General features: G+C 37.3%; 1 protein-coding gene across 2 annotated transcripts in view; it reads right to left on the bottom strand.

The window, feature by feature from the left end:
* Positions 1 to 2,696: 2,696 nt before the first annotated feature.
* ATF2 (activating transcription factor 2) overlaps positions 2,697 to 27,367 on the bottom strand; it is a 78,399-nt gene continuing 53,728 nt past the window's right edge. For both annotated transcript variants that reach the window (XM_054043841.1, XM_054043842.1), the window contains 4 exons: positions 26,603 to 26,752; positions 22,073 to 22,279; positions 12,306 to 12,411; positions 2,697 to 5,142 (listed from right to left, as the gene is read on the bottom strand). In XM_054043841.1, the coding sequence (XP_053899816.1) occupies positions 4,916 to 5,142; positions 12,306 to 12,411; positions 22,073 to 22,279; positions 26,603 to 26,752 (690 nt within the window). In that variant the 3' untranslated portion in view covers positions 2,697 to 4,915. The remainder of the gene's footprint in view (positions 5,143 to 12,305; positions 12,412 to 22,072; positions 22,280 to 26,602; positions 26,753 to 27,367) is intronic.

The raw sequence follows: 27,367 nt of genomic DNA, 5'->3' as shown, positions 1-27,367 counted from the left end.
GACCCTTGGTAAACTGTTCCAATGGTTAATTATTCTCAATTAAAAATTTACACCATATTTCCAGTCTGAATTTTTCTAGCTTCAACTTCCAGCCATTGGATTGTGTTATACCTTTCTCTGCTAGATTTAAGAGACCATTATTAAATACTGGTTCCCCATGTAAGTACTTATAGACTGTACTCAAGTACTTCCTTTATCTTCTCTCTGTTAAACTGAATAGATTGAACTCTCTGATTCTATCATTGTAAGGTAGGTTTTCTAATCCTTTAATCATTCTTGTGGCTCTTCTCTGAACCCTCTCCAATTGATCCACACCCTTCTGGAATTGTGGACACAAAACTGGACACAGTATTTCAGCAGCAGTTGCACCAGTGCAAAATACAGAGATAAAATTACCTCTCCACTCCTAGAGATTAACATTTATCCATCCAGGGACTGCATTAGCTCCTTTGAACACAGCATTGCACTGGAAGGGAATGTTCAGCTCATTGATTATGACCCCCAAATCTTTTTCAGACTAACTGCTTCTCAGGATAGTCTCCTATCCTGTAAGTATGGCCTATGTTCTTTGTTCCTAGAAGTATAATTTATAGTTAGCCATATATCCAGCGACCCAGATCTCTCTGTGTATTGGTGACCTGTCCTCTTCATTATTTACCACTCCTAAATGCAAACTTTATCAATGGTCTGGAAGAAAACAATGTTAAATAGCATAGAACCACAAACTGATCCCTGTGGGACCTCACGGGAAACAACCATTTGATAATTCTCCATTTACAATTACATTTCAAAAGCTATCAGTTAGCCAACTTTTAATCTATTTAACATGTGCCATGTTAATTTTATATTATTCTCATCAGTGCCTTACAGAAATCTAAGTATATTACATCAACACTATTCCCTTATCAGCCAAACTTGTAATCTCATTAAAAAAAATATATCAAGCTAGTTTGACATAAACCCATGTTTATTGGCATTAATTATATTACCCTTTTTTAATTCTTTATCAATCAAGTCTTGTATCAGCTGCTCCATCATCTTGCATGGGACTGATATCAGGCTGACAGGCCTATAATTACCTGGGTTCATCCTGCTCACCCTTTTTAAATATTGGCACATTAACTTTCTTCCTGTCTTCTAGAGCTTCCTTGGGGTACCAAGACTTACTGAAAATCAACAGCTGAAAAAGAAACGGAAAATAATTTTTAAAATATCTAAACTCTTTCAGCCATTTTAACACAATGTTAAAACTGTGTTTGAACCATTTTGAAATGAAACATTTTAAAATCCATTTTGTAAAGAAATTTAGCTAATTACAAAACGATTTTGGGTTGAAGGTAATGTTTTCAAGTTTTTTGTTCCTGCAAGAAAAAACAAATCCAGTTTCAGTTCAAACCAAACTGTTTTTTTCCCTCCCCACAGTTTGGCCCCAGAACAAAACAAAACAAACAAAAAAAAATTATTTACTTAGGTCTGACCCTACACTCAATATCTGAACAATGGGGGTGACGTGATTTGTCACATAAAAGTGATGGTATTGTTTCTCTTTCCTGAGGTGGTGAACGTAATTCATATAATCAGGAAGGGAGTTTGATGAAGCAAAAGGGTATCTGAATGTCTCCAGGAGAAAAGCAAGAATAGAAAAATGTTACATTTCTCTTTCTTTATCATGAAGGCCTCGTTTGAAGCAATTTTCCTATATTAAACTTCTGTAAGAATGAATGACTACGTGAAGAATTTCAATTGAATTTTCTCATCACATTTAAACAAAATAATTGCGTGTGCAAATCTAGCTGCAAAGGATGCATGCAGTCAGGTTCTTGTCTGTCTTGTTTTACTGCCTCTGTATCAGAACTCTGTGGAGAGATTTTGGGAATCATATCTCTATACTTTAAGGGGTGACCCATACAGAATGCACCACTTTCAGGGTGAGCATGTAAACTTGTAATATGCTTTCCACAAACATTTATGAGAATAAAAGTTAACCAACCCAAATGTTCTGAAAAAGCAAAAAAAGAGGAACATTTTATTTTTAAGTTTGATTGAATGCCCATAATTTGCCCACCTCTATTTTCTACATAGCTACTGTGTTTATTAAGGGATTATAAGAGTTAGTTGTAGATTTATTTTACTTTTGTAACTTTACATATTATTAGCTGAGACACAAAAGAAGAAAAATAAAAAAACATTAAACTCTGCTCTGCAACTCACTGCCAACAGAAATCAGTTGAATCTCATCAGTGACCTATGGGCCATCTTGACTCCTTTCTGATGCCCATCTTCTGCTCCTGGAACTAATGATTTAAGAATAATTCCTCTAAACAAAGTGGTTTCAATCCAAGGGTAGAGGAATGGAATTTGACTCCTTCTCTAGAAGACAGGGATGTTCTTCTACATTTATCTAATGTTACATTGACATTCAGGTAATGAATTCCACATAAATGCTAACAACCATTGGAGAAAAAAACCCGTAGAGAAAGAAATCTGAGTACACCACTACCTTTTTAGAACAGTTGTAATTTCATTAAAATAGGAACATAATTTAAAGATTATTCTCTGATGATTTACTCATGCAAACTGCACATAAAGAAAACAGTACAGTTTGTGAAACATGTTCAAATGTAAAGACTCGAAATGATAAGTACAGAAGTAGTGCGACATATGTCTCAAAACGGAATTCATGGTTGTACAACTAATAACTGTTTTCTCTATTTGATGAACACAGACATGTTTATTATGGTTCTTTTCCCAACCCCATTCGTTAAATGCTTACATGTCTCCTCACACTTATGTAGACTTATTTTACAGGCACAACAGTTTTATTAAAAAATTAAATTCACTTGCATAAATAAGATAAAAAATGCCTAGTGTTTAGGAGAGAGAATGAAAATGTAACCAATGAGGTTTTACCTAGTTCACCAAAATTACAATGAAAAGTAGTAACTGTATAGCTTTCCTGCATAATTCACATTTTGTGCCTTTGAGATAAATTCCTTTCTCACAAGACTTATGGTATATTTTACCATTGTGGAATTTTTCAGTAACTAACTTTTCCCCCCATGAAACTGGTAAAAGTATTTAAACATATGGGTTTATCAACTCAAAAATTACTTCCTTGTTTTTAAAATACAAAATATTTAGAATTCCTATTATTTTCACACTTACAGCACTGAAATGATATACACACAATTCAGATATGTCTTTGTCCAGTTTTGATTATAGTATGGTTGTATATTATACAAATTATGTTCTTCCTCTGTATTACCAATTACATTTCATAGATTTAAAAATGAATCTCATAAGGAATTTGATAGCACTGAGATTTAAAACAGTGTAGCATGGAGAAGGAAGAGAAAATGAACTACACAACCCATTATAAATGCATTAAATCTTTGTTATATACATAATGAAATCCTGACTGCCAAAATTTGCTACTCTTTAGCTATTGTACAAAGTTTTCTGACCTGAAAGCACACATCTACTTTTTCCCCCCAACGTAATCTATTGTAAAATATTGTACTGTATTTTGAACATGAGTACAGAATCCAAATAGGTAATGGCACATTTAAAAAACTCAATATCCTACAGATGACTGGATAATGAGAAAAAGTGTACCTACAATCATCTCATCAGAAACAAACGTACATCATGGAATGTTGTTATCCAAGTTCGCACAGTAAATAACATTTTTAAACTGCAATCTATCAGCCAGCATCACATTGAAGGCATCTTTAAACATTCAAGCAAAGATTGCTGGCATAAACTACTGAACCATTCTCACACACATACACGCACATACACACCACATTATAATTACATTGTTTCCAAGATATGGTAGATACTGATTTTTCCACAAGAAAGGTATCAAAATTTTGCTACTAAAAGATGACAGTGCTTACACAAGAATTAAGTACAAGTTAGCTTGCAAATACAAGACAATGACAAAGAAGAAGGGAAAAAGTGTTGTTTAACAAAGGTTTTTTAGGCTTTTCTGGCATCCATACTTGTGTATGAGTAAACTCCTTAGTCTGTGATTCAAAAATCCACAAAGTATCAAGCTAGCTATGAAAATTATTCCATATTTGATAACCCTGTATTGTACGATATCTTTTTACTGTTTTGTACTAGCCTAGCCACAAAGGGTATTTGCAGACCATTGTTTTGACAGCAGAAATAAAGCTCCCCTTTTAAAATTAAAGTGTTGAAAAAATTGGCATTAGTTTTTAAAGAAAGTCTAGTTAGGAATGACCCTCATCTAGTTTAGGTATGTGCATAAAGGTACTGTATGTCCCTACACCATACTGGCCCTGTTAAACAATTTAAAAAACAACCAATCAAAACAGCTAATAAAGCCAAACAAAATGCTACACATGATATAAAGCAAACATTTTCTCCCAATGTTCTTTCTCTCATAATGTGCAAAACAATAAAAAGGCAAAAAGACTAAAAGCAAATGTACTGTTACTGTCTTTTTCTCTTGCCTAGTGCTTTATGACCTTGCTAACAATTACAAAGTCAATAGGGACTATGCAGAACTTTGGTATAAAATGTCACATAATATTACTATCACAATCTTGGGGATGCACATTAATAATTCACCCCAATGTTGATTGAAATAATACCAAATTAAAAGTGAAAAAAACCACATTGTACTTTACACACACTTTACACATTGAGCACAGAAAATAACTAGTAAATCAACTTTAAAAAAATCCATCTTCTGCAAGGAGACTAGAAACTGCTGTTCAGTCTCCTCTTCATCTGCCCATCTGACAATCTTTAAAGCCAAATTTAAATTTGAATTTTAAAAATGAATAATTTTAAGCTACATATCTTTTTAGATGGAGACTGGTCTTGATTTCCCTTTAAAGTCACAAATGTATATCTAAGAAACTGTTGCAATGCAAGTTTTTAATCAACTTCCTGAAGGCTGTGACTGGGAAGGTGGAGCCATAACAATCTGTGAAAGCACTGGCTCTGTACTCTGGTCCGCCATCTGGGTGAGAACTGACGTAGCTACGGCTTCTGCCTTGGAGGTTGAACTTACTCCATTGGAAGTGCTGACAGAACTATGCTGAATAGCTTCTGTATGTGGACTATTTGGCACTGAAATGTCTTCAGAACTGTCATCTTTATCTGCAGCTAAAGAAAAAAAATTCACTTGCTTTTTTTTTCTAAAATATGCATAAAAAATTTTCAGATAACAATAAGAGTCCTATAAATAATCACAATTAATAGCACATAGAAAAAGACATTTGTCAAACATTTATTTTTAGTAGAATTGCTTTATATATAAAGATGAACAGGTAACTTGTTTGTATTTTTCTATAAACAAAAACCAGGATAGAATGTTAGAATATTTATGGACACAGGTACATTTTCAAATGATTATTCCCATTTAAAACCACAGTTAATTTTGGTTGATTTTCCATCTAGTGCAGCAACTGATGACTACAACACCTGATTCTAATGATGCACGCACATGAGAATAACAATAGTCTACAGTTTATAGTCTAAATGCCACCAGCTGTTCTATAGTTATGTAAATTAATTAGATTCAGATTTTTTAAAAACCACAAGATATTGCATTTGACTAGTAATTCAGCCAGAGAATCATTCTCAGTTTGATAATTAATAATGTTTATGAAAATCACTCTCTGTAATACAGTAAATTACTATTGCTCAGGTGGACAATAAAGTTTTCAATATGCAAAATCTTCATTCTTTCAACAGGGTGAAATTCAATTAGTTTTGTTTAGCACTTAAATATCTGCCAGTAAGAGTTAATTAATGCATGACATAAAAGTCTTTAAAAATCAGAAGACATCCAAGAACTTCTTCTGTTTGACTTGCTCTGAATCAATGAAGTACTCAAATGAATTACTCATAATTTTTTATGATCACAAAACCCAAGTATTGAAAAAACAAAACTTCTTGCTGTGCAAATTTAGTGTGTAGTTTTTTGTTTTTTTTAAATACAGAGGCACGATTTAACAGGAATTATTCTTTCACTAAATGCATCAGTTATATTTTACAACACACACCTTTCATTTAAAGCAGAGAAAGTTCATATATACAAGGCATTTTAGGAGAAAAGGAAGCCAATATGAGAAGTGAAATCCACTTAATAGATTATCTGATAAACATATATATTTAGATGAGAACATTGTTTAGACATGAAACTTATTTTATTTTTACAGGTGATAATTGGTAAATTAATTAGTATTTTAATTAAATCTCTTCTCCATTTTTGATTAGTCAGATTGTTGGACAGACATTATCAAATGATAAGAAATTGTGGAAGTCAAATTTTTACCTGTAAGTGGTATCTTTCAGATAAAATAATCTCCGTTCACAACAGGTTTTTGCTCATATAAAAATGGAAGGTGTGAATGATAAATTTAACTGCAAGATTTTTTGGTACCATCCTAAGCTTCCTAGAATGTTGCTTGAGTCTTCCATGGCAACTCCCAAAGCATTTACTTTTGCACTTAACTAAAATGGAGACAGTTACCTGGCTAGAAGTTAAGGAGGAAAAGAGCTCCATTCTAAAATGGTGCAATCAAAATAAAGATTTTTACTGAATAGGGTATGCATAGAAAAAACTGAATCCAAAACTAAAAAGGATGACAAAGACACAAAGTGTCCAAGGAAGGATACACCAAAGTTTATAATAACAACTAAGAATGAACACTGAGCACGGATAACAAAAATACCTTGAAGGTAAATTATTGTGGGCTGAGGTTTTTTCAGTGCAGGAATACCAGTTGCAAGAATGAAAATTCACTGATGAGCAAGTTAATTCCACAATATAATGAGATCTTTATTGCAGTCCTTTATCCATACTAAGAAGAGATTATGTTCAGAGACAGAAAGTAACCCCTTTACATAGTATTGTTTGAATAGAAGCAAAGTCATACAAACATGCAAGTAAGCAGCCTTGCAAATGTATTCCAAAGAAATGTTAACTAGTATAACAGCATAAGAATGGCCATACTGGGCTCACCAATGGTCTATCTAGCCCAATATCTTGTCTCTTACATCAGCCAGTGCCAAATGCTTCAGAGGGAATGAACAGAACAGGGCAATTTTGTGTGACCCATCTCTGTCATCCAGTCCCAGCTTCTGGGAGGTGGAGGTTTAGAGACACTCAGAGAATGGGCCTGGCTTATAGCCATTGATGGACCAATCCTCAATGAATTTAGCTAATTTTTAACCTTGTTATCCTTTTGGCCTTCACAACATCTCCTGGCAATGAGTTTCAGAGACTGATTGTACATTGTGTGCAGAAGTACTTCCTTTTGTTTTAGTTTTAAACCTGTTGCCTATATGACCCATAGTTCTTGTGTTATGTGTACAGCTAAATAATACTTCCCTATTCACGTTCTCCATATCACTCATGATTTTTTAGACCTTTGTCATATCCCCCGGTAGTCATCTCTTTTCTAGGATGAACAGCCCTAGTCTTCTTAATTTTTTCTTGCATGGAAGCTGTACCATGTACCCCTAATAATTTTTGTTGTCCTTCTCTGCATCTTTTCAAATTCTAATACATCTTTTTGAGATGGGCCAAATGGAACTGCATGCAGTAATTCAAGGTGTGGGCATACCATGGATTTTTAAAGTGGCATTATAATATTTTCTGTTTTATCATCACTTTGCTAATGGTTCCTAACATTGTTAGTTTTGGGTTTTTTTTGTTGCTACTGTACAGATGTTTTTAGGAAACTATCCACGATGACTCCTAGATAGCTTTCTTGAGTAATTAAAGCTTGTGTAGACCCCATCAATTTGAATGTACAATTGGGATTATTTTTTCCAAAGTGCATTACTTTGAATTTAATCTGCCATTTTCTCGCCCAGTTACCCAGTTTAGTGAGATCCTTCTAACTCTTCATAGTCAGCTTTGGAGTTCTATTATTATTTGTATTATTTGCAAATGTTGCCACCTCATGTTCACCCCTTTTTCCAGATCATTTATGAAAATGTTGAATAGCACAGGTCCCAGTACAGATCCATGGGGGACACCACTATTAACCTTTCTCCATCGAGAAAGCTGACTGTTCATTTCTAACCCTTTCTCCCTATCTTTTAATCAGTTACTGACCCATGATGGGGCCTACCCGGGACCCCCAACCCCTATCCAATCCCCCCTGTTCCCCATCCCCGAACCCCTGCCCCATCCAACCGCCTCCTGATCCCTGTCCCCTGACTGCCCCCCAGGACCCCTTTCCCCATATCCAAGGCCTCAGCTCCCTTAGCATGTCGCTCAGAGCAGCATGTCTGGAGCTGCGCCTCCTGGCTGGAGCCGCACACACTGCCACACTGCCCTGCATGAGCATGCAGCCCTGCCGCCCAGTGCTGCCTGTGTGGCGGTGTGGCTGCAGGGGAGGGGGGACAGCAGGGGAGGATCTGGGGGCTAGCTGCCCGGCCAGGAGCTCAGGGGCCGGGGAGGACAGTCCCGTTGCCGGATGTGGCCCGAGGGCCGTAGTTTGCCCACCTCTGCACTAGTCAGTCATCCAAATGGGAAAAAATTGCAAACATTTTCTTCCAAAGGTGTGCTATGACTAGAGCTGGCTGAAGTTTATTGACCAAAACTGAAAATTTGGGTCAATCAAAATATTTAGGGAATGTGTGAATTTTGCTATACTGTTTTAGTTGAAAAATTCTATTAAAAAAACCTCAAACAAACACAACCCTGAAAAAATAAAGCAACATTTTCATATTTTCTAAATGAAAATTGGGATTTTTCTATTTGAAATGACTTTGTATTAGATTTCCTTCAATTTTATTTTAACAAGATAAAGCTCAAAAGTGAAATGACATGTTTGGGTCAAATGAAACATTTCACTCTTTCCAATTTTTCCCCCCCAAATTTTTCATTTGCTGTTCTTTTTTCTCTCCTGAAAATGCCCGCAAACCGAAAAAGTCAGTTATTCATACAGTTGTGACAGCTTGTATAAAGTTGGTGCAAATGCACAGAACGGAAAGATACTTCAGACAATACTGGAGATGAAGTCTCCAGAGATAAAACCAGATACTGCTGGCGCATGGGGACTATGGGAATGTTTAGGTCAACATCTAGACAAGTCTACGGTAGCCAGAAAATTCTCTAGAGTGGTGGCTATCACTGAAGGGGTTGACTTATCCTGAATAATTTGTAGGCAAAGGATTGACATAATTATTATAATGGCTAGACCCCAATTGTTTCTTTACAATTAACTAGAGCAGGAATCAAAAAATTTTGATTCAATCGTTAATGGATTATAGCCCCTATTTTTATTAAGCTTTACTCAAATGGAATCATCTAGTGTTCGGGAAGCTTCCTGAATCTTTGCAAACAAACAAGTAACAAGTAATACAAGAAATATCCTCACACCTACAACTCTCCAACTACCCTCTGCCCCTTCACAACTATTCATCCTTCTTCATTTCTCCCCATCCTCCACACTAAGACTATATAGGCTTATATAAGAGAGACTATATAGGCTTTGCAGCGGCGTATTCCTGAAACTGCGTCTCAGATGGGACTATGGATAGAAAACGTAGGGTTTAGGTTTCTCTTGTAGATTACACATACAATTTTAAAATTTTGTTTAAGTCCTTAAGGGCTTGTTCAAGAAATTTCCCAAACAATTGACCAGTAGCATATCTGCTTGGGAAGGCCATAAATTTATACTTGGCTGACAACTCTTGCATTGCACCAAGGTTTCCTCCAAACAGCCTCATGAAATGTAATCACTTCTCTTTTTGTCTTTTCTGGTTTCTCAGTCATCACCACCTCTTGGAAGCAGGTGAAAGGTACTTAAAGTAACTGAAAATGCTAGCAAGAAAGAGGGACCTTAGTACTTGTGCTTTTCACTCTATGTGAAGCAGAAGTTGTTCAAAAGATCTTTTAAAGATACCTAAATAAGTGTCAAAAAATTCTGCAATGCCATTGTTTGCTTGTGCCTGTTGAAGTGCATTTTAAGTGAAATCCCATTAAATTGTGTATCGAATTGTTAAAGCCATGTCCACAGGGTATAAATTAACTGTGTCTCAGCAGCACATGATACCTTGCACTGCAGGAGCATTCTAATTCTGCCTCTTTGCCTCTTCTATACCACACATGATAAGAAACTATTTAACACTTTTTAAAAAGTAACATGGTCATGCTGCTGATGTAGATAGGGCATATCTTTTTAAATTTGTTTTTTAAAGATTTGAAGTTATTTTCTATTCATGCCACAACCACAAACATTAACTAAAACCATTTTAATTGATTCTTGCTATGATTCATCATATAGTCTTGCACAAGTCACTTTATCTATGTGTGTGTTGCCCCAATATCTGTAAAATTAAGATATTATTTAATTCTCTCAGAGCTACTGTGAAGTGCTTTGGACATAACACTTATACACAGTGAGACAAGAGTTCAGTGTTTATGCGCATTCTTTATCCACTTACATACCTAGCTCATCCCCATGCCATATTACTCATGACACTAATCCTGTAGATCATTATTTTGTGGCACTGTGCCAAAGGCTTTACAAAAATATTAAGTGAACTATGCCTGCACGTTCCCTTCTGAACATCTTTTGATACTTCTTTTAAAATGTAGTTCCTTTTTTCAAATGATAGATATTTTAGCAACTTTACATTCTCTGTTCTGGTTAGTAGTGAGTTAGTTTTACTTTGACTTTTATAATGAAGACAAACCTAAGAACTTCAAAATCTGCAGCGACTTATAAATACTATAGCATTTTTTCAACAATATTACTAAACATTTAGTTTTTAGTATTTTAATGAAAAAATCCTTAATTTGTAATTATCTGCCAGTCTATTTCAAAAATGCATACGTTTAATAATTGTTCATGTAAATCTAGAGAAATACATGTATCTTCAAGCTATCAAAATTCAAGAAACCTAGCTTGTTTAGGAAAACCATGCATGCATAATGGTATCCCCTAGTAGCTTCTATATGAAATTATGTTGTTCTGTCAGATGGGAGCCATAATGGCCTCATCCCTGCAGCAATCATTGTTAATATAAATCCCGAACATATTTCTATATGGTTCCAATTTACTCCAAGATGCTATTTTCCATCCTGTCAAAATGACTGGAGATCAAAGGACTAAGATTTATAAGCTCAAAACTGACAAAATCAGTGTTCTAAATATATATATGGCAACAGAGAGTTGCTAAAATCTCCTGAATCTTTTAAATTAAAAAATATTGCCCATTCTGATGAAACTGCTTACAATGACTACAAGTAAAGATGGTGGCCATTAAGTTTTATCGCAAGCACCTGAGGAACTGTTTGCATGCAATACAAAATGTTCCTTTATTCTCTCGAATTACTGACACTGGCAAATTAAAATGAAGTGGCTACATATGGCAGAAACAATCTTCACATTTACAAATATCCTGAAATACCACTAAATCATAAAAACGAAAGCTGTGGGTTATATATTATGAATGTTGCCTAATGCATTCCCCGCTCAGTTATTTGTTACGAATTTGTGTACAATGGACAAGATTGGCCATTTATTCTACAGCAGCAGCTGGTTCTAGCTCTGTGCATCATATCCAAAAAAAGAAGTTAGAAGAAAAGCACAATTAACCTTTAAAATGCCTAAAAAGTGAAAAATTAAGTGAACAAATTTCATTTCCTTAAAATTTAACAGTTTTACTGATTTCAGTTTAACTTGAGAATTCTAAGTCCTTCACTATTAGAATCCTATTTTAAAAATTCAAACATTTTAAATTCTTATGACAAACAGTTATTTTAAGTCAAAACATTCTCAGGGACAGCAAACAGTAAGAGCCAGGAACCTGCATCTGATTATTTTAATGGGCTGACTGATCCTGGATGTGCTAGTAAATAAGGACAGCTGTTACCCTCCCCTCCATGGAAATCTCATTATGAAATAGAAGAAACAAGGACCTTTCATCTTATTTAAGATAATGCATTACAGAGATTGTTCACCATGTACTGTCAATACTTTAATTGTATATACTAGAAGCAGGTATTGCAGCTTACAGTCCTTTAGTAGTAATTATGGGTATACACTTAGTTTTGGTTGGTTTTTCTATAATGTCTTTAAACTTCAGATAATCTACAACATTTTTTAAACTGAAAGCATTTAGAAAAATAGCTTCAAAATATCATACATTCATTCCTGTCTTGTAATAAGCTTGCAGAATTTTATATATTTATTGTTAAATATTATAACTGCACTTCTCATTTTTAATGGTTGCTCAGTTCACTTTGGCTGTATTTCACTGATGCAGCCTAAGGCTATAGGTAATGGAACATTACTCACTCTGATAGCCAGATTTCTTCTGCATGGCAGTTACAGGGCAATCTTTATGAGCCAGAAGAAGCTGTTTCAGCTGTGCCACTTCATTTCTCAGCAGGGTGACTTCATTCTAAAGGAGAAGAAAGTTATGCACTTTACCAGGCTCAGACTACATGCATTTTAGAGGTAAGTTTTAACAGTCTTAAATTTTACAAGATCTTTGGATGTTCATTTAGGGGTAAACAAAACACAGTACACATTTCCATGACTTTAGAACACTTTAATATTAAACTATAGATAAAAAGATTTTTTTTTTTAATATAATAAATGCCAATTCATTTATTGTATTACATTTTGTAGTTGGTAGACTGCAGGTTCTACACACAGTCCAATTCACACGATCAGACTGTTGTAAGTCTCTTCTGGATGATTTTGTAGGTTATCTTTCAAGCAAGTAAACCTAATTTTAACCACCCACATTATAACATACGTTATAACCCCAAATATGCTCAGTGAGTGTGGAATGAATTTTTTTATAAACACATTTAGACTCTATAAAAGAGAACCTCCCTACAAAATGTAACAGGAATGATAATAAGACAGTGATCTATCAATTTTCAGATTTTATTTTTCATAGCCATTAACAGGAAACAATCATTATGCAAGAATCAAGTAATGGGAATGAGAACAAAACCATTGTAGGAGAGAAGAATTAATAATGATACACTTAGATGCAGTGTAACCCAGTACAGCACTAGACTGGGACTCAGAATAACTGGATTCTATTCCTGGCACTGTTACTAGCCTGCTGGGTGACCTTGGGCAAGTCATTTCACCTCTTCATGCCTACATTTCCCTATCTGTAAAAAAGGGATAATGACACTGGCCCTTCTTTGTAAAGCACCTTGAACTCTACTGATGAAGAGCCTGATAAGAGCTGGTATTATTATATTAGACAAGAATCAAAATTAAGAACAGCATGACATTTTAGATGTAACCATTTTTATTTAAAAATGGTTACAAACTGTCTTAAGCAACATTAAGTTGTCTACAAAACATTAAGTTACCTGTCAATATTTACTGCTCCCGTATCTTTTCAAAATGTATCTTCAATGCAAGTTTTGATGGGTTAATTTTTGCATCAAACAAAAATCCTTCATAGAAATATGCATATTAAAGAGGAGTATGTTCTCACAGTAGCTTACGAAACTCGACATAGCACAAAATTGTTCAATTTATTAATGTGTTACTATATTCAGTAAAAGAGGGAATAAAGGAAAGAACAGAAAAAATTAGGTCTGAAAGAGGTCCTTGAAAATAAAACTATGTCAAATATGGTATATATTAGCTTGGAGGTTAGAAATAAAACACTATGGATTTGAAAAAATTGAAAAGAACAAAAGCTAAAGAAATAAAATTTATTTGAGAACAGACTTTGATAGTTTACTTTACCTTGCACTAAACAAATGCAATTCTACAAATGAACATTATTATTATTAAAAACATGCTCTTATTTCAAAGGATAATGTTTTCCTTTAAAACTCCCAAGCTCCTACATTCTCATACTTGCAATCCTCCTCTTAGCAACTTAGCAGGTATTTCTTTTCTATTTGGTCCGCAAACCTTGCTTGAACAGATACACTGAAAGTAAACACAGCTAGGCAGAGAATGATCATTCTGTTTCACAGAGGATTTCAAGATTTCTAAATTGTGTTTTGTTCCGATTTGTGAAAATCCCCCAAAATTTCCAATATTTAGGGAAACAGAATTACTATTTTCTGCCCAGATCTATAAAGGTCCTGCCTCCTGCAGGTTGCCCTGGAACCTGGGGCCCTGGAAGCCCCGGTGCTGAGACTCAGGTTCTCTGCCAGCCAGCCAGGCTGCTGAGCAAGCAAGTTGGTAGGAAACAAGGCAAGTTTTGAAACTTGTTTTGCTCACAGAGTTTCATCAGAAACCTACCTAGTTTTCAGTGGAATTTCATCAAAATCGACATTGTCCTGTGGAATGCTCCAATTTCAATACAGGTAGTCAGAAATTCAGACAAAAAATGTTCATGAAATTTTTCTTGACTAGCTCTAGTAAATAGGTTTTTGTCTACTGAATTGGCACAAAAGATACCTGAATAGTTCTGAGAATAGGGTACACCTCTACCCAGATATAACACTGTCCTCGGGAGCCAAAAAATCTTACCGCGTTATAGGTGAAACCGCATTATATCGAACTTGCTTTGATCTGTCAGAGTGCGCAGCCCCACTCCCCCGAAGCGCTGCTTTACCGTGTTATATCCAAATTAGTGTTATATTGGGGTCGCGTTATATTGAGGTAGAGGTGTATGTGAATGTTAATGTTGCTGCAGAAGGAGCAGAGAGAGCTCAAGACTGTAAACTTACTTTCACTCCTCAGGGTACATCCTATGTAAATAGTAGGGTTTGTTTGCTTTTAAACTTATCTTTATATCTTAATAGTTTGGTCTCCTTTTAGGAGAGGGACATTTTGACTCCAGAGAATATTCTCAACAAGATGTAGCAATTTTAAAGGGGTGTTGACTTTTCAGCCTACATTAGATTGAGTCCTTTTGCTTTTTTCCTGTCCGTGCATCTAATTTTTGTGAAAATTAAATCTGAACAATTCCATACACTAATGGCAGACAGAAGATGAGGTAGGTAATTATCAGCATAACTCCGGAATGCTTTTAAAAGATAATGGTTGAAAAAGTATTTTATAGCCCAATCCCACATAGTTTTTAAACATTTTTATTTTTTCTAATAAAAATATGGAAAGTAACTCAAATTCTTTATACTTAAGCAGACTTGAATGTGAAAGATGAAATATCAGATTCTTACATATAAAATGTAAAAAGCTGTGGAGGTATCTAACTCAAACTAACATCATCATTAACAAGTGAGATGACGCAAAAACAGCACCAGCTAATGGCATATACTATATATTTATCAGTGTTTAGTGCTAGCAGATACCACGCATTTGAAGTTGGTTTTACATGATTTTGATGAAAGTATGAAATTAATCATTCTTAAGTGTACCATAGTGTATACGTAAGTACTTACACTGTATACAGCATGAGGAAAAATGACACACAAGTTCAAGTAAGGGTAGTCATCTGAATACTAATATTAGAAAGCAGTTTTGGAAGGTAATGAAATCAGAATTGAGTGTACTAAGGCTAGACCCAACCTCTATATTCCCTAGTATATTTTTGCTCTGTACATGCCAGTTTGAGGTTTCTTCCCCTAAGTGTTCATATATAGTATTCTTTACAGAAAACAGGAAAATGGAAGGAAAACAAAGGAGGAAAACAAACTGATGTAATAAAAAAATGAAAATTTAGATTCATGACTCTGGGCTAGTGAGCTGTCACTAATTACTAACGTATTCAGATACCATGACAAGTACATGAACAAATATTTGGGTAGATGAAAATAAAAATGAAATACATCTTGAGCAAAGTAACAGCGAGGAAATACAAATTTTCTAAATTCAGAGATTTCAAAATATACTATCAGAAAGAAAATTTGTGCAGAAAAACCTGGAGTCTCTATTAGATTCCTCATAGCTTGTTTCAACATATCTGTATTCCCCCAGCCAAAAAATACTCTCTTTCTGCCTCCAATCCTCATGAGATTCAGCGTGAAAAGTTCTCTGGCCTGGTGTGTGTTGGAGCCAAAGGTAACAGGTCCAGACTACATGTATTTGTATATAGTCTATGGAATGGATTAAGCATTTTTGTTGCACAAGGGATTGGGGGGGTTGTGTGGATAGGCAGCACCTGTGATGTGTCTGCCCAAGTCACCATAAAGAGGGAGCCATTCAGAAGAGACTACATTATAGGGAAAGTGGATGGATTATCCTAAAGGAAACCCCATACAAAAAATGGGTAAGTGAGCGTAGCAAGCTCTTCACAGGCCACGCCCCCCCTCCCGCAGGAGCAGCAGCATCTGCGGGACCCTGGGCCGCCTCCCACCCCCAAGGAGGAGCAGCCTCCACTGGAGCACAAACCCCCAACACCTAAGGCTTAGTTAGGAGTATTTTTAGTAAAAGTCATTGACAGATCACTGGCCAGGACTTTTTAGTTATTGCCAGGGACCTGTCCAAGACTTTTACTAAAAATACCCATGACTAAATCATAGCCTTACCTATAGTAAAAAAGACAACATGGTATGTTTTATTGTTACAGGAATACAGTATTCTTCAATATGTCTGTAAGGCACAGAGGCAATACTTAAAATTATATATAATGTTTGAGATCTTTTACCAAGGAAACATATTGGCTGAGAAAGCCATCCAGAAAAGCAAATAGAATACAGATTTTAAAAGATTGTACGTGTGGGGCAACTGATGTAGAAGAGCTTGTAGTAAAGAGAAGACTTTGCCCGTCTAACTGAAAATACTGAATGTTATTGAGGTGATGCAATTAATAGACATTTGCACTACATATATAATAAAATAGAATAGTATCATTTAAAACCAAGAAAATGAAAGATAGCAATGGGAATTATACACAACCATTTAACTTAAGAAGCAGGTAGAATACTGGACTGTACCAAGAAAAGGTTAAAGTAGACCTTATTTGTATAGAAATGTGTTTATTGGAAGCTAACAGAGAACATGCAGTAAAATATATATCATGTAGAAATTACATCAGAAAGAATATCCTCATCTTCCTATTTCTATATGTATTGTTTAGTGTCTTCATTCTAAAAGCCCTGTTAAATTTACATAACACAAACTGTATGATACTTAAATTTAGGACATCTACTTATTAACATTGGTGAAAGACCATTGTTTTTGTTCAATAGCTCAACCACAACTTTCAGTCTTTATGAAATCAGTCTATTTTTAGAAATACTGTAGCTTAATGATGTCAACAGTAAAATTCAGCTGAGCAGGGCATTTAGGTATTAAACAAAATATGAACTATTAAACCCTAGCATGCAGTCTGTAAAACTACGCTAAGGCAAAGCTCCAAACTTATTACATTTACTATTAAATAGAACATAAGTAATCATGGGTCATTACTGCCCACTATGCTGATCAGCTGTGCCAGGCTGTCAAGTGAAGAACTATTATGGAAATGCAGGATTGATTAATGTTTTCACATAAAGTACAGTTTAATTATTTCTTTGACATTCAATTTTCTTTACAAGTCATTCTGTTCTTCACAGTTAACGGTTTTGGTATTGGCAGACGGAAAGAAATTTCTTTCCCCTGAATTCACTATTACTGGGTTAACTCTTGACAATCTGGAAGCCAAAAGCTTCCTTGTATTTTTTTTTTTTTAAATGAAGAAAATCTGTTTGTGTAGCTATGGGCTTAACAATGCTAACAGATAAAAGTTAGAGAACTCATGGACTTGCTGACTGCAAAATAGCTCGATGGAATCAGGCATTGTCCCTAGACTGCTGAGTGATGGTGTAATGAGCAAAGAACGTAAGCACTGACAACCAAGTTGCTGCTTTGCAAATGTCCTGAATAGGGAACTGTGCTAGGAATACCGCTGATGACGCTTGCAGTCTCATGGAGTAGGCAGTCAGGATAGCTAGTGGCAGAATACTCACCTGCTTGTAACACGTGCGAATACACAAAGTGATCCATGACCAAATGAGCCTCCTTGAAGTCGCTGGCACAAACACTCCCAGGGACGTAAGGGTCGCCCTGGAGTCCTTCAGTCCATGAAGCTTCACACCACTCTGCCCCGAAAAGAGTGAAGCTTCCTTGAAGGGGAGATCTTGGAGGGTTTGCTGAACTCCTACGCATGGCCACTACAGAAGCCATGGACCTGGCTGCTGAAACTGCTGCATCCAGGGCAGCTTGCACAGAAACCATCGCTAAGGATTTCTCCTTATCCATGAACGAGGAGAACTCGAGCCTCAGCTCTTGCGATACCAAGTCTTTGAACTTCAACATGGAGTCCCACATGTTCAACAAGTCATATCAGCTGAGCAGCACCTGCTGGTTAGCAATCTTGAGCTGCAGACACCTGGTAGAGTAGACCTTTATACTGAATAAGTCCAGCTTTTCTGAGTCCTTTGCTTTAGGTACCACACCTTGCAGACCCTGCCTTTCCCTTTCATTGGCAGCAGAAAACACTTGGGATTCCGGGGAGGGGTGAATATACAGAAACTCATAATCCTGGGCAGGAACAAAGTATTTCCTCTTGGCTCTCTTTGAAGTGTGGGGAAGGGAAGTGGGGATTTGCCAGAAGGTTTTCACAGGGTCTATGATGGCCTCATTGAGAGGCAGGGCTACTTTTGATGGGCTTGTCATGGCCAGAATGTCGCCCAGACTATGGGAGGACTCTCTTACTACTTCCACCTGCGTGCCCAAATTTTGGGACACCCTCTTCAGCAACTCCTGGTGGCCCTTATACTCATCTATGGGAGGTAACACACCTGCTCCTGACCAGCCTAATCAGCGCCTGAGGGTACTTCTCTTCCCTTTCTGTGCCAACTGGATCCCGTGGAGTTGGTTCCTTGAACTTGGTATCAGGCTGGGTACTGGAGTGTGTTGCCTGATGGGGAGGTGGAGCCCATCTCTTAGGGGCCACCGAACAGGAGTGCCTCAAGAGGGGCCCTGAGATTGGTAGAAACCCCCACAGGCTCCAAAAGGGCCATTGCATCAGCATAGGCGCTTCAGTGACCACTAGGCCAAGCACTTAATGGCACTCCTGTGCCCCAATCCAGGGCAGGGTAGGGATGACTGGAGGAGTGGCAGGGTCGACTCCTTGGATGAGAGGAGTATGACCCAACCTCCAACTCCAAAGACGAGGAGTCTCCATCTGGTGAGCACAGAGGAGCAGTTCCCACCAGTGACAGAGATCGGTGCTGAGGCAGGGAAGGCTGCGTTGGGGTCAGGATAGTCTGTTTTTCCTTGGACGGTACCACAGGGACCGGTACGGGATGGTAACTGGGCCCACATGCTCTCTCCTGCCTACCGGCACCAATACCACCAACGCCTGTACTGCCAGTGACACCAGTACTGACAGCAATAGCAGATCCCTGGCAGCAGCAAACAACTTCAGCGTGGACAGCGCCACAATAGCGCTGGTACCACACTGTCCCTTGGATGCCGATGCTTCATCCAGAACCAGATGCAATGGTGCTGACTGCTGCAATGCTGAGGCAGAGGAGTGGCTTGACTCTGCTCTGCTCCGCTCCTCATGCCTGGCTTTCTTTGTTGTTGGGGAATGTCTCCTCACAGCCGGCTGCTTTTTATGCCTCTTCTTTGGCACCAAGGATGGCAAACAGTGCTGGGACTCTCACAAGGTTGGAGGAGCCCTCCTCATGGATGCCGAGATGCTCTGAGCTGAGTCCAACTGGCTTGGCTGGGAGGAAGGTCTCAGCGTTGCCTCCATAAGTAGGAACTTGAACCTGGCCTCCTACTCCTTCTTCATATGGCATTTAACATCCCTGCAAAACTGACAGCAATCCCTGATGTGAGCCTCACCCAAGCACTTCAAGTAACTGGAGTTCAGCTTGCTCAGGGGCAGAGCTTTGTTCCAGGAGGCACAGGGCTCGAAGCCCGGTGACTGAGATATGCCTTGGCACTGAGCACAGACAAAATTCTGCTAACAGAAGAGAAAAACAAACTAAACTATTAATTATACACAACTATCAGAAAAATAAAGACCACCGAGAAAGCTTACCGTAGCAAAGAAAACAGTTTCAGAGACCATTTCAGGTGGTAAGAAGGAATTGAGGAGTCAACTGGGCCCTTTATACTGACGCTATGACTGTGCAGCACCAGAAAGCACCTGAGCCTCCCAGACAGGTACCACTGAGGGAAAAATGGCCAGTGACTGATCGAGGCGAGCACATACCTACAGTGGAATGGACATGTGCAAGCACTCGAAGAAGAAACTGAATTTTGGCCAGTAATTATAGCATACATTCTAATTTCTTCAGTAATCTTCAAAAAGTTTCATTTAGTATGTCTGATAATTGGTGGGATATGCACAACTTATTTGCACAACTCCTTTCAATGTTAATACAATCATGGTTGCAGCCAATAGATGGCACTGAAGCTTATGTATTTTTAAAATCTATCAATATTACCATTTATAAGCCCACACCCATCTATTTTTAGGTTAATTAACTTTGGTGCTGTACATGTTCCTCGCATCATTGTATTAGAATACTCTGAAGTCAGAACTGTTACTCCACAATTAGAAAAACATTTACTGAGCAGTGATAGAGTTGGGGAGACACTATGTATTGTATTTGAAAGTAATTCCACCAATATTGAGGTATAATGCACCTTTTCTTGAATTTGGGTGATAGCTTTGTGTCCTTTACGCAGATTTAAGTCTCATTTGCATAATGGGACAGGATCCTTGGACATGCTGAAGAGACCTGCAGATGAGGAGCTAAGGGTGTTCAACATGTTGCAGCATTATGCTCAACATGCCTGCCCACTCCTCAGGACAAATAATAAAGAATGGATGTTTGAAAATGTATTCTTTCCTGCTCTTTGTTATTCTTCCTCTCATTTTGCATTCAACTGTTTTTAGGACAAAATGGAAGGACAGTATGGCATAAGTAATTTATGCCATATGCATCTTACTATATATTGCTTCTAAGTTTCATTTAAAAATGGGGATGTCAAGAGATTTAGAACCAGATCCTCTGTTGATGTAAGTCATGGAAGCTCCACTGACTTCAGTCAACCCACACTGATTTATACCAGCGAGGATCTGACAACCCAAAGTTTTTTGTATATTCATATTTTGGTTCCTAAATATTAATGTTATTGTGTTTCTTTGCTTTATTCTCTATCCTATTATATTTCTGATAATCTTCAATAAAAATAAAAAAGATTGCTTTTTTTTTTTTTAATTTACCTTAGTATCTTACAAGGAGACATTGTCTATTGTGTTAATTCTTATACACGTCTAAGTGGGTGTTTGTTTTTTTGTTTTGTTTTTGTTTAATTGCCTATTAAAGAGGCCTAGCTGGCTCAAGTTGACTGATACAGACCTTAGGCCCAGACTGGTAGCAAAATACCAGTACCACCAGTTGCCTGCTTTATTGTCTAAATGAAATGAATTGGACATTTCAGTTCACTGGACTTGGGTGGGGGTCAACATCACAACTTGGCATTAATTGGCACATTCTTGGCAGTCTCAGCAAAGGCACCAAAGGCTGACTAGGAATAGATACTGGACAACCCTCATATACTATATGGTCCCACAAAAATAGGGTTGAGGCACACTGGTAGGGCAGTGTGGTGAAATTTGCACTGCCACTGCCTGTGCAGTACCTGTTCTGTGGACAAATAGAGGCCTTCAGTTTCCAGTGCTGTCAATCTGGCACCTTTCATGAGCACTACATTCACTTTAAAGAAAAAAAACTATGGTTAAAAAATACAAAGGAAATTAAAACAAAAATTTGAATTTAAGTAACTCAGGCAGTGACACAAATTGATATAAACAAGGCATTTCTAAATTAAGGTTAACATTTTGCCAATGAGACTTGACTTCAAAATCGACTTGCTCTTGTTGGTTTGTGTCACAACCCCAAAGTTACTTAAAATGGAACAAAGGCCAAGTAGGTGAGATCCCAGATTTCACATATCTTTGAAGCTGCATAGTCTCATTCTCATTATACCTATGATACGGGCATTTTAATACTGATTATGTCTGTTCTGAATTCAACTGAATTTTAGAAAGCTATTCATATTGTAGCTCCCATACCAAGTTTGCGCTCCATGACCCCAGGATTGCTAACTGAAAATTCAGATAACTCTACTACTTGCTCGTAATCAAAAAAAGAAAATACCTGTAATTGACCATTTAATGAGCTCAAGTCTTCTGCTTTCTTCTCCAATGACTGCACCCACACTTTTCTTTTTTGTCGACATCTTGAAGCAGCAGCACGGTTTCGCTCTAGAAACTTTCTTCTTTTCTCATCAGGGTCTTCATTTGCTGCTCTTCTTCGACGACCTCCTGTATTTTGGGTTTGTGGTGTGGGCTGAGCTGGGGAAGCCTGAAGGAAACAGGATCATCATAGTTCAGTGTAACTCAACATGTAAGGCTTTGACTTACATGTATAAATGTCACACATTTAAATAGGAAAAATCAATGATATTTCTGTTCTAATATTTAAAATATAATTTTTGACTAAAGGAAACATTAAATAAACATCTTAATTCTAGGAATACTGTCTAGTGGTTTTCGTTGTGGTTTTGCTCACTAGTGAACTACATTTAATGTTCTGTCAGTATTTTAATCATGACCCACTGGTTTCCAGATTTGTAATCTTGCTGCAAAAATTCACTCCATTCTGATACTTGGCATACAAGTAAACCTGAAAGAAATAACTTTTTAGAATTTTTTTTTTAAACATTCTTTTACCCATTTTAAAGTTACAGGAAGACAAAATATTTACAGGTTTTAACTTTTAAAAAACGCTTTAACTAAAAATGACTTTGTAAAATGAAATTTATCAGGCAATAACTTCATATAGTTTCTGTTTCTGGTGTTTTCCAAACACCTATCATCCTAAAACTTAGCTATACTTTGGTGGTGGTGATGTAATATTTGCCCAATATATAACAACTGCTCATCACAAGGATCTGGACAAAGCATTGGTATTTACTAATCCCTAGAAGAGTAATTTCTTACCTGTTACTTCTGGCTTTTCCAAGTCCCTCTATGCCAGCCCAGACATGGATAGGATCAAAGTAGTTAGAAATGAAAATATCCTATTAGATCATACAGTCCACCCTCTACATGGGCAGAATATAGTCCTCAATAAAAGGACTGTTGCGTTACAGCTATACAACCTTGGATCTTCAAGTCTTATCAGCTGATAAAGAGGATAAAACTGTACCTTGAATTAACTCTCCTCATAAAGGGACCTGGCTGACTCTGCATGCTTAATACTTGTTATCCAATAAATAATAATAAACTATTAAATAAAAACAGAAATCAAAGTACCAATCCTAACTTCCACAGCTCATAATATGAAATCTAGACTGGTATAAAGGGACTTTGAGAAGTTAAATTAACAGTTAAGAATTGACCATTTGCAAATATTTCTTACTGATTAGATACTGAGAACTTTCACACTAGTTCTCATTAACCAGATTATACACAGAGTATGTATACCTAGAAGAAAAATTGGGACTGACTTTAAATAAAATCAATCAATCTGCCTTCTCAGGGCAGCATCTGCAGAGATTGTCACATCCAGATTAACAACATAAAAAGTACAGAAGGACACTGAGGTGACGACATTACACAGTCTCAATCCAAGAGTAGACATTGCTCTTGTGGATGGACTCAGTAAGAAGAGCCTCTATATCCTGGGCAGCATACACTTGCTTAACCTAGCCTCAAAACCAGAAGGGGACAAGATTTTTTTAAAAGGGACGCCTGATGTTCGGTGTTTGAATGGCCTGATTTTCAAATATGCTGAGCACCCAGGCCCTCCCATTGCCTTTAATGGATGCTCAGCACTTTTGAAAATCAGACTACATCTTTAGGTACCTAAATATCATAGAATCATAGAATATCAGGGTTGGAAGGGACCTCAGGAGGTCATCTAGTCCAACCCCCTGCTCAAAGCAGGACCAATCTTCAACTAAATTACCCCAGCCAGGGCTTTGTCAAGCCTGACCTTAAAAACCTCTAAAGAAGGAGATTCCACCACCTCCCTAGGTAACCCATTCCGTTGCTTCACCACCCTCCTAGTGAAAAAGTTTTTCCTAATATCCAACCTAAACCTCCCCCACTGCAACTTGAAACCATTACTCCTTGTTCTGTCATCTGCTACCACTGAGAACAGGGTAGATCCATCCTCTTTGGAATCCCCTTTCAGGTAGCTGAAAGCAGCTATCAAATCCCCCCTCATTCTTCTCTTCTGCAGACTAAACAATCCCAGTTCCCTCAGTCTTTCCTCATAAGTCATGTGCTCCAGCCCTCTAATCATTTTTCAGAGGGGTAGCCGTGTTAGTCTGAATCTGTAAAAAGCAACAGAGGGTCCTGTGGCACCTTTAAGACTAACAGAAGTATTGGAGCATAAGCTTTCGTGGGTGAATGCCCACTTCATCTGATGAAGTGGGCATTCACCCACGAAAGCTTATGCTCCAATACTTCTGTTAGTCTTAAAGGTGCCACAGGACCCTCTGTTGCTAATCATTTTTGTTGCCCTCCACTAGACTCTTTCCAATTTTTCCACATCCTTCTTATAGTGTGGGGCCCAAAACCGGACACAGTACTCCAGATGAGGCCTCACCAATGTTGAATAAAGGGGAATGATCATGTCCCTCGATCTGCTGGCAATGCCCCTACTTATACAGCCCAAAATGCCATTAGCCTTCTTGGCAACAAGGGCACTCATATCCAGCTTCGGGCACCCTGCTTGATACTATGAACATACACATCCATTTTTGAAGTCTTGGCCAAGATACCTAAACTTTAAACGCTGTTTTGCCTTTTTTGGTACTTCACAAAAGAACAAACAGGGGATCTGTTTTTCTAATTTTCAAAGTTCTCTTCAGATAGGAAATGCAAAGCTTGTTATATAGTATGTATGAAAGTATGTTCCTTACTCAGTTTCACCAGGCCTGACAGAACAAGGGAAGAACAACTTCCTGACCAAACACACAGACAAATTATTTTAAACTGTCTCCTTTTGCACCAAACAATTGTGACCAAAAATTGTAACATTCAGATCTTACTGCTTGATTGCATTGACAGCATTTACACCTCCTATTAAGGAGCCTGCTACTGGTTATAGAGAAGGTTAAGAATCCTTCACAATTTTGACCCTTCGTTACTATCTTGTTCTGATGAAAAAACTGGTAAGGCTAGAGGGAGCTTCATCCTCAATTTTCTGGACAAGCAGATGACCATTATTAATACAACCTTATGGTCAGAAATCTTCCTAAAGCACTCCACAGAAGCTCTTTTCAAATCCCTGAAAAGATTTTCATGATAAAGTTGAAATCCCATGCAACTATGACAAAGTCTTTGCTTTTGTTTTTCAGCTGCCCTAAAAACCGAACATCACCTCACCTCTAAAAGGAAAACCCCAGATAAACTGCCTTGATTCTTAAGGCCCTACCAATTGCTTTATAAATCCTGAAGGGAGTTGATCTTCGGGTCTTTATTTTGAACATCCTTAAAAAGACTAGCATGTGATGTTACTGTTCAAGAGATCCACTACCATGTGAGAGGGTTCCAGCCTGGTACTACAGATCCAACGTAGTATCCCCAGGTAACAGAGAAGAGACACGCTATACATCTTTTCTTTGAAGGTCTAACTCTAAAAACTAGAGCTTATCAACACAGGAGCAATGATATTTGAGAATAGGTATTTCATACCAGCTTTTTCACTGGCAGAAATTCTACAGCTGGAAAAACAGACAGGAGAGAGATACAGGTCATCTGATTTTGAGGACACTGGCTAGGGGAAAGAAAACTCCTGAACAGACACAGTGACCAATTGCTGACAACCTCGGTCTATAAAATGTCATTTTCCTAGTGTACATTAATCTACAAAAGTTACCATCTGAAATACACTCAATATAGCGATGCTTCCTTCATGTGTGTCTTTCTCCCCCACAAAAGGGGTGTGTGGTTCTGTTTTCACTGTGCTACTTAGTAAGCCTGAATTTTCTTGAGAAAGCTTTCCAGACAGGCTTCTCTGACCAGATGAAATTAGGTCAACAGCACACCTCTGAGGTAAAAACTGTAGCTTCTGAACCCTTCTCCTAGAATCAAGGGGACCAGACCTCTCCCCAACTCCCAATTGCATACCTATACCCCCTTCGCCAACTTGGCTCATTGTTCCCACCCATTTTCATCCTATTCCTAGTCATCATCTAGAATAGCTCTCCCAACATCACCATTTTCACAACACCCAAGAGAGCACAGTAAACTAACTAAATTATGCAGCTGAGTCCCTCATTTTTATATCAGTCAATAACGGCTCTTTCAAGCAAATGGTACCTTAAGCAGGAACCTGAAATGATTGGAAAAATATTTTAAAAGGTTCTTATGATCTTTAAGATTAAACTAATACAATACCATGGTAACACTTGTTTTGTTGATATTTTCCAGATGTATCTTAACTTGCTGCACAATTTTCAGTTTACCCCAGAATTCAATGCCAGTATGCTACAGAAATCAGGAGGCCTTAGCTTTCTTACCAAGTAGGTAAGACAACCTCTATTTTTTCCAATATTGGTTCATAAACATACCTCAATCTTATTCTCAATATATAAAATAAATGAATGAGGATCAGAGATTTTTGCGTAACAGTAAAAAGAGTTAGAAGTACATCTTGGCTTTGTTGTCATACCGGTGTTTCTGTAGTTGATGTAGCAGGCTGTTGTAATGACTGTGGTCGGGCTTCCTCTGACTGAGTCCTAATCAATCCACTAGCATGCCCCTTGGCAGTATCTCCATTTGTGACCTGAGGATGCTGCTGGGTCAAAGCAGCTTTCAATCTCTGAAAGTTGAGTAAGAAAATATTCTGTCACATTTTTCATAATGGAAGATACTGTGATAACTTACATTAAATAATAGCTATTTATATAGCAGTAGCACCCATATACTGCTAGCTACTTTCCAAACATACACAATGAGCTCACACTTTAAGATAAGAAACACACAAAGGGTGCAGGAGGATGAAACATAAAAAAAAAAAATTGTTTTAACAGTCTAATTGGCCTTCTACTAGTTGAAAATTGCTTGCAACCATCACTGTAGAAGTGAGTATTGAAGAGGATGAAGCAGAAGTTAAAAGGGTAACAGTGTTATGAACAAGTTAAGGAAGGGCATTCCTTCCACACAGCATAATATGGAAGAAAATGCACAGAACAGTGTCGGAGAAGTGAACTAATACCATTGATGGAGTGGAGTGGACAGTGTACTGTACAATGCGATAGAAAGACAAGAATGGATAAATACACAGACAGTAAACCCAGACACAGGAAATTTCTTTCAAAACCGAATTAAAAAACTTCTGGTGGGTTTATAGTTTGTTTTAAATCATATTCTTTGTTCTAAGATGATATCTTGATAATGCATTAAATAATTGACATCTTTTAACTCAGATGTGGAA

This window comes from Malaclemys terrapin, chromosome 11 (assembly GCF_027887155.1).
Source record: "Malaclemys terrapin pileata isolate rMalTer1 chromosome 11, rMalTer1.hap1, whole genome shotgun sequence".
NCBI classification, from domain to species: Eukaryota; Metazoa; Chordata; order Testudines; family Emydidae; genus Malaclemys; species Malaclemys terrapin.
Note: the sequence above shows the minus strand (reverse complement) of the source record. Positions and strands in the feature narration are given on the sequence as shown.